At 39.0% G+C, this 16,319-nt stretch overlaps 1 protein-coding gene across 6 annotated transcripts in view; it reads left to right on the top strand.

Annotated features, from left to right (window-relative positions):
- The window catches only part of FSHR (follicle stimulating hormone receptor), a 161,992-nt gene that overhangs the window by 123,585 nt on the left and 22,088 nt on the right, over window positions 1–16,319 (top strand). For 4 of the 6 annotated variants that reach the window (XM_058667766.1, XM_058667771.1, XM_058667770.1 and 1 more), the window contains 2 exons: window positions 14,306–14,377; window positions 15,530–15,607. The exons of 1 other annotated variant lie outside the window; for it this stretch is intronic. In XM_058667766.1, the coding sequence (XP_058523749.1) occupies window positions 14,306–14,377; window positions 15,530–15,607 (150 nt within the window). The remainder of the gene's footprint in view (window positions 1–14,305; window positions 14,378–15,529; window positions 15,608–16,319) is intronic. One more of the 6 variants, XM_058667768.1, reaches the window with a different exon arrangement.

Here is a 16,319-nt window from a genome sequence, read left to right as displayed (position 1 = left end):
ATTCAATCCTATGCTCTTCTCATGCAAACATCTATGAAGTTCACCTAGTAAATTTTCTTCCCAAATGTCAATCACACTGTCTTACAAACTACCTGGAAGATGCTGTACTTTTTTGTCTTTAATGAAAGCATTCAAAACCTCCTAAAAAAACCTCAGGCTAGTCAAACATTTTATTTCCACTCTTTAACGGCATACAATAATAATTATATCACTTTCAGTAGTACATTTTATATATATTTTTTCAAATACTCCACATAGCATAGATTCCTCAAATGCTATTTATTGCATTTTTCACGTCAGAAATAACATTGTCTTTCCCTTAAAGGGAAAACTCAAATATGTCCAATTTTGAAAGCATTTATTTGGTAGCATTATTTCTGGCAGCCATTCATACCCAAAGAAAATGTTTCCAAAAATGTGGATCACCTGTATCTGTTTTAATTTAAAAGAGAGTCATTTTTAATTTGATCACTTCTTTGAAATAATTTTCCTTAAGGTCATCAATAAACTGTAAGTGGTAGCATGACCACAACTAGTTAAGGACAGGACACAGAGACTGTGAAACAAGAGTCGAAACAAGGTGGACCCATGCAAATTAATTAGTAGGAAGCAGAGAGCAATTCAAGAAAAGACACAGAAAGTGTCCAGCTTCCTATTAAGCTATAACAAAGTCCTACTGGGACATCAGGAACTTGGAGGTGGAAACTGCATGCAGCATTCAAAAGAACTGATGAAATGTTAACCCATGCCCCATGTCCTGGCTGAACAGGAAAAATCAAACAGGATCTGCTATCAGCTGGAAATGAAGGCTATAGCACGACCACAGCAGACACCTAGGCACTGTGCTAGTTTTCCTACAAGGTAAATCTTACTCCCCGATACAGGTATAGGGACTGAGTTCCATAGACTTTTAATAACTTTTATTTATTTGGATAGAGAAACAGCTCTCACCTGCTTGTTCATTCCCAGGTAGGTTTTGGGACCAAAGCCAGGAGCCAAAAACTTACGCCAGGTTTCACACAAGGGTGACAGGGCCTCAACTACCTGAGTCATCATCTGTTGCCCGCCATGGTGTGCATTAGCAGGAAGTTAGAATCAGGAGTAGCGTTCGTACCTGAGCTATAATATATTCTGATAGCAGGTGTGGACATACCAACTAGCATTTAAACCACTATACTAATGTTTGCCCCAGCCACACACTTGCCTGCTATAATCCTCTCCCCGAACAGAGGATGACTAATGAACTAGGACATTGGTTCAAAACAGTCAGTAGCCAAGACAGTAAGACAGAGGCTTGAAAAAAATTCCTTTAAAATCAATTAAAATTATCTGATTGTTAAGGAATCTGGTTTCCATGGAAACTGAGACAATTCTGAATGGAATACAAGAGTTAAATAGGCCCAGTTTTGAAGACATGAGGTTGGAAAGACAGGCAAACAGGCTCTCCCATTCAGCAATTCCTGAAACAAAATCAGTTTACAGAGAAATAAAATGTACTCTAAAAAGGCAAGTGAACTGCTCAGTACCATACCACTAGTCAGGGGGAGGAAATTCAAATTCAGGGACCTTAATCCTTAAAGTCCTATTCAGTATACTAAAGCTTCTTACATATTCTGTCCTTTAACTACAAGATGATGTGATACTACACCTAGCCAAGTCTTTATGCAATGAACAGAAAACACATATTAGCACTTCCAATCATACTGTATATAGCTTTGAAAACTCTTAATAAGGTTTTATAGTTAACAGAAATATCAACATCAACAAACCTTATAAAACATCGATCCTCTTTATTTAAATATGTCATTCTTTCTCACTTGACTACCGCTAAAATTTGCTTCCAAGCCAAAATTTATAAGCACAACACTTCTGCATTATTTTCAGACATGCACATGTGCAGAGAAGTAAAAAATGTAAGTCATTGGATACACCTTCCCAACTGGCAATAAACCAGGAATGTTCTGCCATCTTGTTTCAATTTACATGGTATAAACAAGCATCCTTTGCTTGGTCCATTTAGCAACATGTTGCTCCATGTTTGTGCTTTTTGTTGTGATTTTACTATTTAAAATGGCCTCCATCTGAAATGGCCCCCATCCTGTGCCTCTCAGTATGAGGCCAAGATGTTCCTTGGGAAAAGACCATTTGCGTTAGATAGGCTACCTTCAGCCATAATGCTGACAGCTGTGGGTTCAATGTTAATAAATCAGTAATACATACTACAGGGGGTCTTTTTCAATATTTTATACAAGGTAAACCAATTTCATGTATTTCACAATACATGTATTTTCACACATAAAACAAAGTTATATGTTGATGAGAACATGACAAAAATGTTGTGATCAAAGGCGCACAGGACTCTAGTCTGTATTTCCCTAGAAGCAGAAATTCACTAATTTAATGTTCACAATGACTTTATAGAACGAAACTATGAATAATCAGATTCAACTACATGTGAGTATATTCAGCCCATTTTTCTTTAACTATTGTTGGCCTGACTTCTTCCAGAATGATCAGAAAAATAAATGAACTTTAAATTTAATAGGTTTTAACAATTCAATTTAAAATGTTTTGTAAAAATGTTTTTATAACACTTAAACAGGGGCTGCCATTGTACTGTAAATGGTCATGCCATGTCCTGCAGTGCAAATAACCCACATGGGTGACAGATCTCATTCTGGATGCTCCACTTCAGATCTGGCTCCCTGAAAATCTTCCTTAAAAAGCAGTAGAAGATGGCCCAAGTCCTTGGACCCCTGCACCTACATGACAGAACCACATGAGGCTCTGTCTACTGGCTTTGGCCCTGGACAGTGTGGCCATTTTGGGGGTGCACCGATGGACAGCAGATCTCTCACTATGTCTCTGTCTCTAATAAGTTAAAAAATTAATTTTTAAGAAAAAAATCCAAACAGCGTAAATGCATCCAATTTTAGAGAAAGGTGTTCAACTGCAAACCCTAATCTTGGCTACCAGGAAATACACCCCAATAAAAAGATAAGCTGAACACACAATTGAGAGCATCCCTTCCTGAAATCAAATTTGGCTGAAGCAACAGAACAGCCTATTCAAACTGTGAACTCTGTGATACAACACCTAGCCAAGTCTTAATTTAATTACCAGAAAATACATGCTAACTTCTTTTATTATGTTGCATAAAGATACAGTTAGTCTGGATCTCTGGCTAATAGAACTCTCTACATGTAATGGCCTCAAATCTTCAATGTAAAAAGAACTGGTTTGCTAAATCTCAAAACTAATCATTCCATGCCATGGTAGGTTTGAGGTGCCAGAGAAAAAGAAGTATTCCTGACTATCATGGGTGATGAGAAGAAACACCTTGACCTCTTTCCTGGCTTAGTTTCTCAGCCCAAACAGTAATCTCCATAGGTTTACCTGATCACTGTGCCAGAGTCCTGAGGTGATAGGCCAATGCTAACATGCACCACCCATGCTCGGGAAACCCCCAGATCTTCTTGCCTCCACCCTTCAGCACCCAAAAGTAATTTTCAAGACTTATGCAGGAAGCTCATACTACTCCGCTTAGGTTTAAAGGTTCTTCAGATACTTCCCCTTGGCTCCCTTTCATTCTGCTTATTCTGCTTCATAGCTTCTCATACTCTTGCATGACAACAATGTACACACTTATCATTCTCTGAGAGTATAGGACACACTGATCTGTACTAACACATTTGGGTTTTATTTTGTTTTCCTACATGTAATACTTTCTGGCTACTCTAGCCCACACTGCTCTCACCTCTTCTAAACCTTTAAGACACAATTTCACACACTTTAACACTATACAGTTCTTTGTTTCATCTCTGTTACACCTGAAAGGCTTCCTGAAGCCATGGTACTCTCTCTGGCTTCCTCCTTCAGATGACACTGATGTTTTACTGGAATAATGGTATATAATCAGTGCAACACAGGCAAACACAGATCCTAGGAACTTAAAAGAAAGGGTAACCCATCAGCAGCACTAATGAAACTGATGAAAGCATCTATGTCACTTAAGACAGGGGTCCTTATAGCTGCAGGGTCACCTGCTCATGAAATGGAAATGCATTATTCTGAGACAGGACAGATGGAAATGAGTCCCAGAAACTGCAAGGACCCCACTAACTCCATCCTGATAACAGAGATACTCACTTGCATTTTTACCCAAAGACTAGAGACAGCCAGACATTTAAAAAAAATGCTAATACTAACTATGAATATAAAACTGGTCATTGAGAAGAGAAAGCTTTGAGCCAGTTGCGTTCCTATAAAAGACCCATTTGCAGAACTTAAATTTGCTGACATTCCACTCTCAGGCCCTTAACTATTTTTGAAGACAGACAAACTGTGGTTGAGTGAATCAAAATATTTTTGCAGCAGTCATTTAACCAAAGCAAATCCACTGAAACACAGAGCTCCTAGCCAATTACCCATTTCCAGCCTCCATCTGACACAAAATTATTGATCAGAGGGGGAAAATGAATAGAAAACTAAGTGTTCTTCCGAAGTCCATTTCCTGTGTTATCTTGGGGTTATACAGAGTCTCAACCATGGAGTTATCACCAATAATCCATCTCACCAAATGGTCACTAGATCTTTTTAAGTGTCTTATAGTCAGTTCTACTGGAATAATTTCAGCTTTTTTTTTTTTTTTTGCAGTATGGTTTCTTTTCTATAAAGACTAAAGACTTCAATGGGTATCGACACATACCTATATCTATATATATATCCCATCAGCATGGTATTTGTGGAACACTCACGCTGTTGTTACTCAATGAAGTTGTATCATTCTCATTGGACAAACAAAAAATTCTTCAAACCTTCAATTATATGAATTTTTAATTTTTTTTTCATTTCCTAAGAGAAGTGCCACATTGCTTCTAATTCAGTGTCAGATATTTAAGTGTGATGAACACAGACCTTAACAAATATTTTGTGTGCTCATCTCTTGACAACACATGGCACATTACATGGCATAAATAATCTGGTAAACACAGAATATGTGCCAACAACTGTGTCAACACTGGGTATTTTAGAAAAAATAAATATTGTCACAATGTCATTCATAATCTGGTGTAGATAATAAACACTAGACAAACACAATATGATATATGTTTCAGAATTTTGGTGAGTGCTAAAAAGGATATGGTTATACTTGGAATAAATCAGAGGCACTAATTTAGATTGTCAGTAAGGGACTACCTCTGTGATGAAATGACAAGTATAATTAAACTCTGAAGAATGAGCTGGAGTTGGTAAGGTGAAAAATGGGTATATGCCTCACAGATAAAGTGCCTGCAAATACTGAGTCAGGGAAGAATTTAAGTATGTCTAAGAAACAGAGAAAGCCAATGAGGCTAATTTATACTGGAGGAATCATATGTGTATTGGGCCACTTTTGTTGTTGTTGTTATGATAATCAAATGCTTGAGATAAACCCCTTTATTTTTAAAAAGGGAAAGATACTATTTTAGCTCATGGTTCTGGTGATTAGCTTCTTGCTCTTGTTCCAAGGCTCTAAAGAGCATCACATGGTAAGAGACAAGGACTGTGTGAGTTTGCGTTTTTTTGTGTATATTCTGTGTTAAAGGCCACCAGGATTCAAGCACAGAAGTTCTACTCCAATGAACTTTCCCATTGCTAATTAATTCTCAAAGGTCCCACCATTCGTGTGACACTCACAGGAGTATGTGCACTCTTAATATAACTAGCAGATGAAGTTGAGGGTGAAGTCCCTGCTTGAGTTTGGGATAAGAGGCTACAATTGCATGATATGAAGGTGTAAGACCAGGCAATAACAAGTAAAATTGTACTGAGTGTTATGAGAAAAAAATTAAAGCCCTAACATCAGAGAAATAAGACAATTTGATTTGACTTCTATTGATTTTCAAAAGAATGTTCTGTGTGCTGTACACAGAATGGACTGGAAAAGAACAAATGTGTAGAAAGGAAACCACTTCAGAAATCCAGAGCAATAACCACAGCAGCTTATTTTAAAATGTTGCCAGCATTGGTGGACGGAATCACACAGAATCAAGACATATTTTGGAAGTGGTACTTAAGAAGGTACTGAGAGGCACTGAATTTGGAGAGTGAGACAGAAGAGGTCAAGACTGACAATCAGATTTCTAACAAGCAACTGGTGGATGGCAATGATTTTACAGACTATTGAAGAAGAGCAGTTTGATAGACACAGTGGTGGTGGGGGACACTGAGTTGGTTATGTTAATGAGGCATTCAGGAAGACATGAAAAGTAAGTTTATTTTTTATTTCAGAAGGGAAGAGAGAGAGAGAGACTGACTGACTCCATCTCCAAAGCCCATAATGACAGGGTCTGGACCAGGCTGAAAGTAGGAACTGGAAAACAATCCAGGTCTCTGAAACGGGTGGCAAGAAACCAATTATATGAGCTATCATGAGCTACCTCTTAGTGTCTGCACGGGGAACTGGAAGCTGGAAGCAAGGGTCAGAGCCAGGATGCAAATCCAGGAACTGTGACACAGAACAAGAGTAGGGTGTTCATTGAAGCACATTTAATAATTAGCAATAGACTCAAGAGAGATAAGGAAATAAGTATGACTACAAGTATGACTCTTTGAGTCACTGATATTCCTTAAAGCTGTAGGAAATGAGATCTACCTAGAAAGTCTAGGGGGTTACAGGGAGAAGGCCCAGAGTACAAGTGGGTGGAGGAGAAACAAGAGTGAAATATGACAGAAACCAAAACTAGAGAGTAGCATGAAGTACTAATAATCCAGACAGGTGTAATAAAATGAGAATTCAAAGTGTTCACTAGCTTTGGACTAGTTTTTGTAGTTGGTGGTTGGTGGTTCAGTAGTTTTGGTAAAAGAGATACACAACAAAGACAAACAGAAAATGAATGAAATTCCAGAAAATGAAGAAAGCATGTAGAGACAACTCTTTCTAGAAACTTTATTGTGCAAGAAGAAAGATGAGAAGGACTAACAGAAACTAAGTAAAAGAAGATTTATAACAATTAATGAGTCCATGTAAAATGTGAAATTCACTGTAAGTTTTTATATGTCTTGGGCTAAGTATGAGGAGGAAAAAGTCCAAGTAAGGACTCATGTGCATCCAAAATGTTTGCATGACTAGGAAGAGGGAAACAAGGAAAGGAAAGCCAGCTCAACAATGTGTTAGCAAGTGGACCACCACCAGCTGGCATTGGAACTCATTCGTGCTAGAGCCTTTCTAAGACATATATAAAATATATTCAGAATGACTCACCCAAGACAAGGAAGAGAGAAGTTTACAAGGGGCCCAGCAGTGGCCTAGCATCTAAAGTCCTCACCTTGAATACGCCGGGATCCCATATGGGCGCCGGTTCTAATCCCAGCAGCCCCACTTCCCATCCAGCTCCCTGCTTGTGGCCTGGGAAAGCAGTCCAGCACAGCCCAAAGCCTTGGGACCCTGCACCCGCGTGGGAGACCCGAAGGAGGTTCCTGGCTCCTGGCTCCGGATTGGAGCAGTACCAGCTGTAGCAGTCACTTGGGGAGTGAATCATCGGACAGAAGATCTTCCTCTCTGTCTCTCCTCCTCTCTGTATATCTGCCTTTCTGATAAAAATAAATAAATCTTTAAAAAAAAAAAGAAGTTTACCAGTAGTCAGGAGTTTCTAGGACTTCTAAACTTGAATATGCCTCACTATGATTTAGCTGGTTCCTCTTAGATGCATCTACTTGGAGGCAGCAGAGAAATCCCAGGCAGAAAATGAGAGTTAAGCAATATAGTTGGGGCAAGTGTTGGCCAAGTTAAGTTTGTACATGGGTGGTTGGCATGGTAACATCTAGAGTAAAGGTTGAATCAAAGGATAGGAAGTTCCAGAACAGAAATATGTAATACACCTATGTTGACATTCATCATCCAGACCATTTTTTTTCCTGCAGAGATGAAATTGCTAGGTCCTACCAGAATTGGCATGTAGGTTCTCCAGGTTCCTGGTCTCCAGACCTTCCTACCTCTGTTTAAGATTGACTACCACCAACTAGCAATCTTACCTGACAAGTAAATTAACTGAAAAGGAGTTTTAATACATTCTGGGATACAGAAGCAAGAATGTTTTACAAACATCAGCTAATTAATCTTGCATTTTATGAGCACATATAGCATTCTAAACCTAGTGCAGTAGTATAAAATTGTCAGAAAATATTAAATATGATCACTGATTTGACAGCTCAATGGAACAATATACAGTCATGTGCGATGAGATCTAAAAATGGCAGAGGGCTGAATGTAATTAACTAACAAGTATGGATTATGACTGTGTTGGTCTTGAGGGTACTCAGACTTACAGAAATATTCTTGATGGAAATAAGTAGAACTTCAAGAGTTACAAGAGCTGGCAAGAGAGTCATTTGTTTTAATAGAAGCATCTAGATGTGGACAGAAGTTATCTCAGAATGTTAATACAGGAGCTTTTACTTTCTCTGCATCTTGACATTTTTCATTATTTCACAAGAGATCTATATTACTTCTATACTAAAAGAACATACCTTTTTCTAACAATTAAAAGATATAGAATAATTAGAACTTCCACAGATTTTGGATAGACCTGAAAAATGGTTCAGCCACTTTGGAAAATGGTTCAGTGCTTTTTCACAGAGTTAAGCACATGTTCACAATTCAACACAATCCCACAATCCCACAAGAGAAATAACAATCTATCCTCACATATACATAAATTCTCTACAAATGTTTAAACCCACATATTACACACTCATGTATAAGAGTACTTCAAAATGTTTATGAAAATGGAACTGAGAGACAAGTTTGATTTGCTGCACAAAAATTTTTGAGATCAGGCATACTTTTCTCATGATATACATTTTCTGTGGACTATTTAAAGACCAGTTGCATGCAATTTTTACTTCAAAATGAATGTATCTTTTAATCCCGCTTCCCAAGAACTTTTTGAGGTGAACTTGTGCATGCACACATACATACGGTTTCTATGAAAAATGGGAATAATCTCTATAGTCTCCATTCAATAAATGGATAAACAAACGTGGCACATCCATACAATGGAATAATATTTAGCAATTAAAAATAAAATACTAACCACAAATACAAAATTAAACAAAACATCCGAAAGACAAAACAATAAATTACTGATACACACAATATGAAAAGATGTTGAATGGATTATTCTAAGTAAAAAAAAAAAGTCACACTCAACATTTGTATACTAAATCTTAATATGACATCATGAAAAGGCAAAATTTTAGAAACAAAAGACTGGTGAATGGTTGTTGGAAACACGAGGTAAAAGGAAAGGTTAGGGCCCGGCGGCATGGCCTAGCGGCTAAGGTCCTCGCCTTGAACGCCCTGGGATCCCATATGGGCGCCGGTTCTAATCCTGGCAGTTCCACTTCCCATCCAGCTCCCTGCTTGTGGCCTGGGAAAGCAGTTGAGAACGGCCCAAGGCTTTGGGACCCTGCACCCGCATGGGAGACCCAGAGGAGGTTCCTGGTTCCCGGCTTCGGATTGGCATGTACCGGCCCGTTGCGGCTCACTTGGGGAGTGAAACATTGGATGGAAGATCTTCCTCTCTATCTCTCCTCCTCTCTGTATATCTGACTTTGTAATAAACCGAATAAATCTTTAAAAAAAAAAAAAAGGAAAGGTTAACTACAAAGGGAAAGTACAGGATAACTCCGATAGTGAAGTCGGTGTTTGGTATTGGTATCATGATAGTGGTTCCGTGGCTCAGGTATCACCATTTATCTTAATTCATAGTCTTCTATGTCAAAAAGGTTATTTTTTTTCTGAAATTAAATCCCAAAAGTTTGATTAAACAAGATGATAACTTTTCTACGCAATTTACTGAGGCAATTGACTGAGATGGGTTCTATGTAGATATTCATTAGCCAAGAGGGAATAAAACACCTGGGAGCCATTCCATAGAATGCAGAGCTAGCATTCACAGATATATAGAACTAAATAACAAGATACTGAAGTCTGCTTTTAAGTCTTAAACCCCAAGCAGAGGGTCCTCTGCTGTGAAGAGAATATTAATGAGACTTCTTTCGGACAAAAGTCACCAAAACCAACTCCAGCTTAGGCAAGTCACATAGAGAAAAAGGAAATGCGACTAGAGAGGTATTAGAAGTATTTTGAATAACAGGGAAAAACTAGAAAGCAGTGTGTCAGACAGTTCTAATGCACTGTTGGAAGGCCATCATCTCTACCAGAGCAGACACTGACACCCAAATCTGATCCAGTTTAATGCAGGTGCACCTGGACAGTACGTGGTCTGACCTTGTATACCTCTTACTCCCTGCTCTAGAGTTCTTCTACTTCACTATAAAATAATTCATCAACAATCACCAGATACTAACAAATGTTGAAGCCAAAAGAGGGGCACTAATACCACAGGGTCAGTTTAATCAGTGGGAAAGAAGAGTCTATGAATAAATTCTTCCCCTCACTACTCTCCTCTTTTTAGCCAAACAGTTCTGATATATAATCTAAAATCTTCTACATCAAGACATTGGGATGGGAGAATCAAGATGGCGGAATAGGGTAAGGACATGTTTATGCGGACAGAAAAACATTTAATCAGGATGAAGCACAGAGGACATATTTCAGGAAATAGGAAGGCACAGAAAAACAGCAGAGGGGTACCTGGAGACTAACAGACACAGGAAAGCAGCGGACACAGCAGTGTGGTGTTGCAGAGACTGATACTCCAGCACGGCGATCTAAACTCCAACAGCATCCGGAACTCCACCAGCAACCAGGTGGGAAAGGACTTTCACTGGGAGCTCGGGAAGTGAACCCAGACAAGATCTGTCCGTCCTGCTGGTCCATTTGATTTGACCAGGAGCAGAGACAGAGCAGCAGATCTCAGCCGGGCAGTGTGAGAACAGAGTGGATTTCATAGCCCAGTCAGCCCCCTAGAGCTGAATTGGGCACCATTTTGCGTAAGGGAGAAAGGACAAGGGAAAGGACAGAGCATGCGCTGAGCTGGGAGTGAGCTCATTTCTGACTCAGTGAACTGCAACGACGTGGCATTCTACGAGTTCCACCCAAGACAGGTCTGGGTAGCCCTCGGATTTGATGGCCAGCAGATCAAGAACAGTAGTGGTGGTACGTCAGGTGCCATTTTGCTCACTGTGGCAATAGCTTTGGGACTGCAGGGGACAACAGTGAACTGCACATGTGCTGATCTCACGAGAACTTGCTGAGGTCCGTGATAGCACAGGTCGCACAGGAAATTAATACTGACTGTGGAATCGTACGGGTGAAAATAAGTCTGTGTGGCACACAGACCTAACGTCCAACAGGTTCCGAAAAGATCAGCACCACCAACAACCTAATTATATAGGACACCTGGTGTCTCTCTAATCCTGGGACCTGCTCCAACTGGAAGTGGGAGAAAGGTTACAGAGACAACAGTGCAGCCTCAGCACGGTATCACAGGAGGTGGAGAGTGGTGAGCCAGGAGCTGGGGCTGTGGAGACCACGGTGGAAATCTAACATAAGAACCCAGACCTGGACCTCGCTGGAAGTTGTGGCACAAGTGGCTGCAAGGGAAAAGTTGTGTACCAACCGCAGTAAGTAAAATTACATTGTAGACCTGTGGGTGACAAAGCTTAGAAACCTACCCCAAGGAATTCAAGACTCTGCTAACCAGAAGTACAATGAACAAGAGCAAAAGAAGAGACAAAGGCACAATGAATATTACTGAAGACTCCCCTGCAAAGGAGCAAAACCCTATGCCAACCTCAGAGTTAACTGAGGAAGACATTGAGAAAATGGGGCAAACAGAATCCATGAGACTCATTTTAAAGATTCTGATCAAAAATGAGAAGCTCATGCAAGAGTTCAAAGAATTTAAGGAAGCAATAAAGCACATCAAGGCTGGTATATCAGAAATTAAGAACACAGCAGAGCAAATTAAAAGTACAGTGGAGAGTCTCCAAAATAGAATGAAGCAAGCGGAAGAAAGAATCTCAGAATTGGAAGGTATTTCCTGTCATCAGGGGGAAGCAAACAAAAAGCTGGAAGAAGAGCTGGATCAGGCCAAAAAAAAGTATTCAAGAATTGAAAGACACTATTAAGAGGCCAAATATAAGAGTTATGGGAGTCCCAGAAGGTGCAGAAAGAGAAGCTGAGTTTGCAAATGTATTTAATGAAATAATAAAAGAAAATTTCCCTAATCTGGAGAAACAAGTTCCAGGAGGGGCACAGAACTCCCAACAGGCTTGATCAAAAGCGATCTTCACCAAGACACATGATCATCAAGCTCTCTTCAATCGAACATAAGGAAAAGATCCTTAAATGTGCACATGAAAAAAATCAATTGACATATAAAGGAATGCCAATTAAGCTCACAGGAGATCTCTCACAGGAAACTCTACAGGCAAGAAGAGAATGGAGGGACATATTCTAGATTCTAAAAGAAAAAAATTGTCATCCCAGGGTAACATATCCAGCAAAGCTTTCTTTTGTCTTTGAAAATGAAATAAAATTTTTCCACAGTAAAGAAAAGCTAAAAGAATTTGCCTCTTCCAAACCTGCCCTACAAATGATACTTCAAGAAGTTTTCTTGACAGAAAAGAGGAATAACACCTACCAAAACCAAAGGCAAATGTAAAGCACATCCCAGTAAAATGACAGCAGAAGACTAAACCAATGAACAACCCATTCCTAACATGACAGGACCAAAGTAACACCCACGTATATTAAACTCTGAATGTAAATGGCTTAAGCTCAACCAAACGTCACAGATTAGTACACTGGATTAAACACAAAACCCATCTGCTTATTGTCTGGAGGAAACACACTTCAACAAAGATCAGTAGAAACTATATCACATGGGTTTTGTTGTTTTCTGCTTGTTTCATCTCTTCAAAACACTTCCTTCTGATTAAATCATGCAGTGACTTGTAGATCATGCAGTGGCATCATTTTCTTCAAGAAGGTTCTTGATTTTCATTTCTTCAGCTGCACATTAGTCATTTAATAGCATGTTATTCAACTTCTTCATGTTGTTAATTTCTTTTTTCTTCTAGATGTTGATTTTGTTTTGTGGCTCTTCATTTAAGGGGATGTTTAGTAGCTGTGTAATGGAAACTGTCATATCTAGTAACATGTCATTTAACTTCATGGCATTGTAAATTTCTTTCTTGTTGATTTTGTATCATGACTTTTCATTTATGGAGATGTACAGTAGCTGTGAAATTGAGACTAACATTCAGATGTGAGGATATAGTGTGGTATGCGTTTCTACTTCCAGACAAAGATGGACTTACAATGAAACTGTTTACTATATCTTGACAATAGGATTCTGGACTCTCTGCCAGTGTCTGCCCGCAATGATGGACATATGACTGTGTATGAAGAACTATATGTTAGTAATGATATAGAGGAACTGGGGAGGGGATAAGGGAATATGGAACTGTATTATGAAATAATAACAATAATAAAATGTATTAAAAATTAAAAAAGACCTTGGGATGAAGCAGATAATTGGCCAACTCAGTAATTCATCTTTGTGCTTAATTTTGCTCCTCCTGTGTTTCACACCTCTGCCCTGAATGTTCAAAAGTCATATAATCAATTACCCACAGGCCAGTCTTAATCTCAGGCTCTGCTTCCTGGGGAAGCCAGGCCAAGATGATGGGGCCTTGAGAAGGCTCCAACCTTGGTCTGGATATCTCATCTTGCAGGAATTTAGGGACTGACTCTGTGATGGCACCAAAGTTGCCAGCCTCAGCAGCTTTTTCTACTCACCTTCCAGGAATGAGTTGAATTGGTCCAGCTGAGGTCCCCTCTACATTCAGGTTTAAGGGCATAGAAACTCACGTGCTAACCTGAATGATCTTTAGATTAGGGAAAAGGCAGTTATCCAGCAAGTAAGAGGATGTTGGAAATAGGAGACAATTTAGGAAAATTCTTTTATGTACTTTGAAGTTGCTTTTGAATATTAACAATCTTTAAAATAATGTGAATTGTGCCACACTAGTGCCTTGATGCCTCAAGTGTTACTTGCTCTAAGGAATCAACAGCTTATAAGACCCCAGTTAGAACTTTAAGAATAAAATATAATTTTTATTAGTATGACTAAAAATATATCACAGTGTTGGGCTTTTATCATAGGTTTGCTTCTAATCATTCAAAACTGACATGCTGAATCTGCAAGGCTCATACTCTAATAATTCTTTAAATTGCCAGGTTCAATTGCTGCTCAGTCTTTTGGCTAGGATCAAGTGCAGAATCTGTTCTTAGAAGTTTAATACCCAGCTTCATTATTTTCTCACCCTCACTTTTGTCTTGCTCTAGGTTAATATCCAACACAGGTATCAAGCACTTGCCAGATGTTCACAAGATTCAGTCTCTCCAAAGAGTTTTACTGTAAGTTTCTCCGTGAGAAGTTGCCAGCTCTTTTCTCAGCAGCTGTCTTGCCCAGCAGGCTTCTGCATTTTGTAGCTTATATTCATTCACTAAACATATTGTGCTGGGTAAATCGAAACAGGAAGGCAAGGAGCAAGCCCTTGGCTTTACCTGCAGGTCAGCCTAAATTAGTTGAGAGGAAGTCAAAAGGCTCCTGGACAAGAGTATCGGCAACAGAGCCAACATGCAATAAAATCAGAAAGTCATTCTGTTTTTTCATTTACTTTGCTCTTGCAACTCCCCTCTGCTTTCTAGCATCATTTGCTCTTTTGTCCAGAACTTCTATGCTGCCCCAGGCATAAAGAAATGATCTGACAAGTTTCTACCAAAGCTTTAGTGATATGTTTGTCATTTCCCAAGGAATCTGTACTATGAATGAAGAAGACAGAAAGAAATACAGAATGGCAACTTTCTTTCCAATTAAAAAATTATAAGAATATGGACAAACACAAAAGGAAGGGGTAGGGAAGGAGTGTAAAGAGCTAAGGGGGAGAGAAATAGACTCTCCCAGAATTTCTCTAATGTTCCAAGTCATTTACTCATTGGCCTTACTTGTTACACCAGAGGGAGTTTGATAGAAATGAGAAGGAATACAAATGGGGAAAAGGGCGAAATGTAGCAGGATTGAGACTTTCTCATTCCTTTCATTCAAGAAGAATGAAATTAATGGTGAAATTGCTCTGTAACCCAAGAAGAATAGAAGAAAGGAATTGAACCATAAAAAGGAGACAGAGATGGAAAAAAGCTGAAATAAAGTGAATAAGGAAGTCTGGTATGAACTGACATATCAGTTTAACTGACTGCCATATTGAGCAGGGACCAACTTTGGAGGCAAAGCTACTAAATGATGCCAATTCTGAACACAATGAAATTAGCTAAGGATACCTTCAGAAAGAGAAGGCACTGCCTGTCTTCCATTGCATGTTTCATATGTACTGATATACAGTAAGCTGGAGACCAATTATTTCCCAACAATTCCCAATAATTATTTCTCTCAACAATAAATACATTAAAAGATTGCCAACAGCTAAACAGGTACATCATGTCAAGAAGACTAAATAAAGAATTAACGGAATTGACATAAAGCACTCATTTGTCTACACTTTCTTATAGAGATGTTCAAGACAACATAAACATCCAGACAATTGAAAGGAATTCTTTTGTGGGGCTGAGTTTTGAAAGTGTGATACTGTAAGTAACAGAATTGGCAAGGGGGAGGCGGGAGAGGGAATCTAATAGAGTAACATCTGGATTTTCTCCTAATGATCTTCTTTCATAACGGTCACTCCATGTTTGAATAACCTGGGCATTTCACCATTTAAATCGCTCTCTGGTTCTGTGTTTTTCTCCCATCTTTACATTTCAGAATCACAACATGGAATCACATTAATAATTTATAATTCTGTGGTGCAATTCAAGTACTTAAAATTGCTCTTTGAATGATGGCCTCCTGTGTTGTTGCATCTGTTCCAAATGACAAAATAACTCAGGCATCAATAAAGTTAGTTATTGCCTGGCAAAGCTTCAGTCGCCCAAAGCCAATAAGCAAGAGGAAACTGAATTAGGAAATCACGGCCATTCCTCCAGCACCATGACATGCATTCCTGCTCAGGTCCAGGCACAGAAGATGACCACATCTAATTTTCTTCAAATACTCATCTTTTTGAATTAGCTTCAGTTATTCTTTCTGACTCCCAGAGATATTTTTAAATGCACTGACTCATTAATAAATGACTTTCTAAATCTTTGTACAGGTAGCAAGCATGGTAGTATATGTACTCTACAGAATGACCAAGAAATAGGTGTGATGTGCTACTCAAATATTCATGAGGCCCATCAAAGTTAGATGCACACAATGACATCTAGAGAAGCAAGTACAATTCCACCTATTAAAACAAGCATT

Source organism: Ochotona princeps, chromosome 8 (genome assembly GCF_030435755.1).
Source record: "Ochotona princeps isolate mOchPri1 chromosome 8, mOchPri1.hap1, whole genome shotgun sequence".
In the NCBI taxonomy this organism is placed as follows: domain Eukaryota; kingdom Metazoa; phylum Chordata; class Mammalia; order Lagomorpha; family Ochotonidae; genus Ochotona; species Ochotona princeps.
This window is presented reverse-complemented; position numbering and strand designations above follow the sequence as displayed.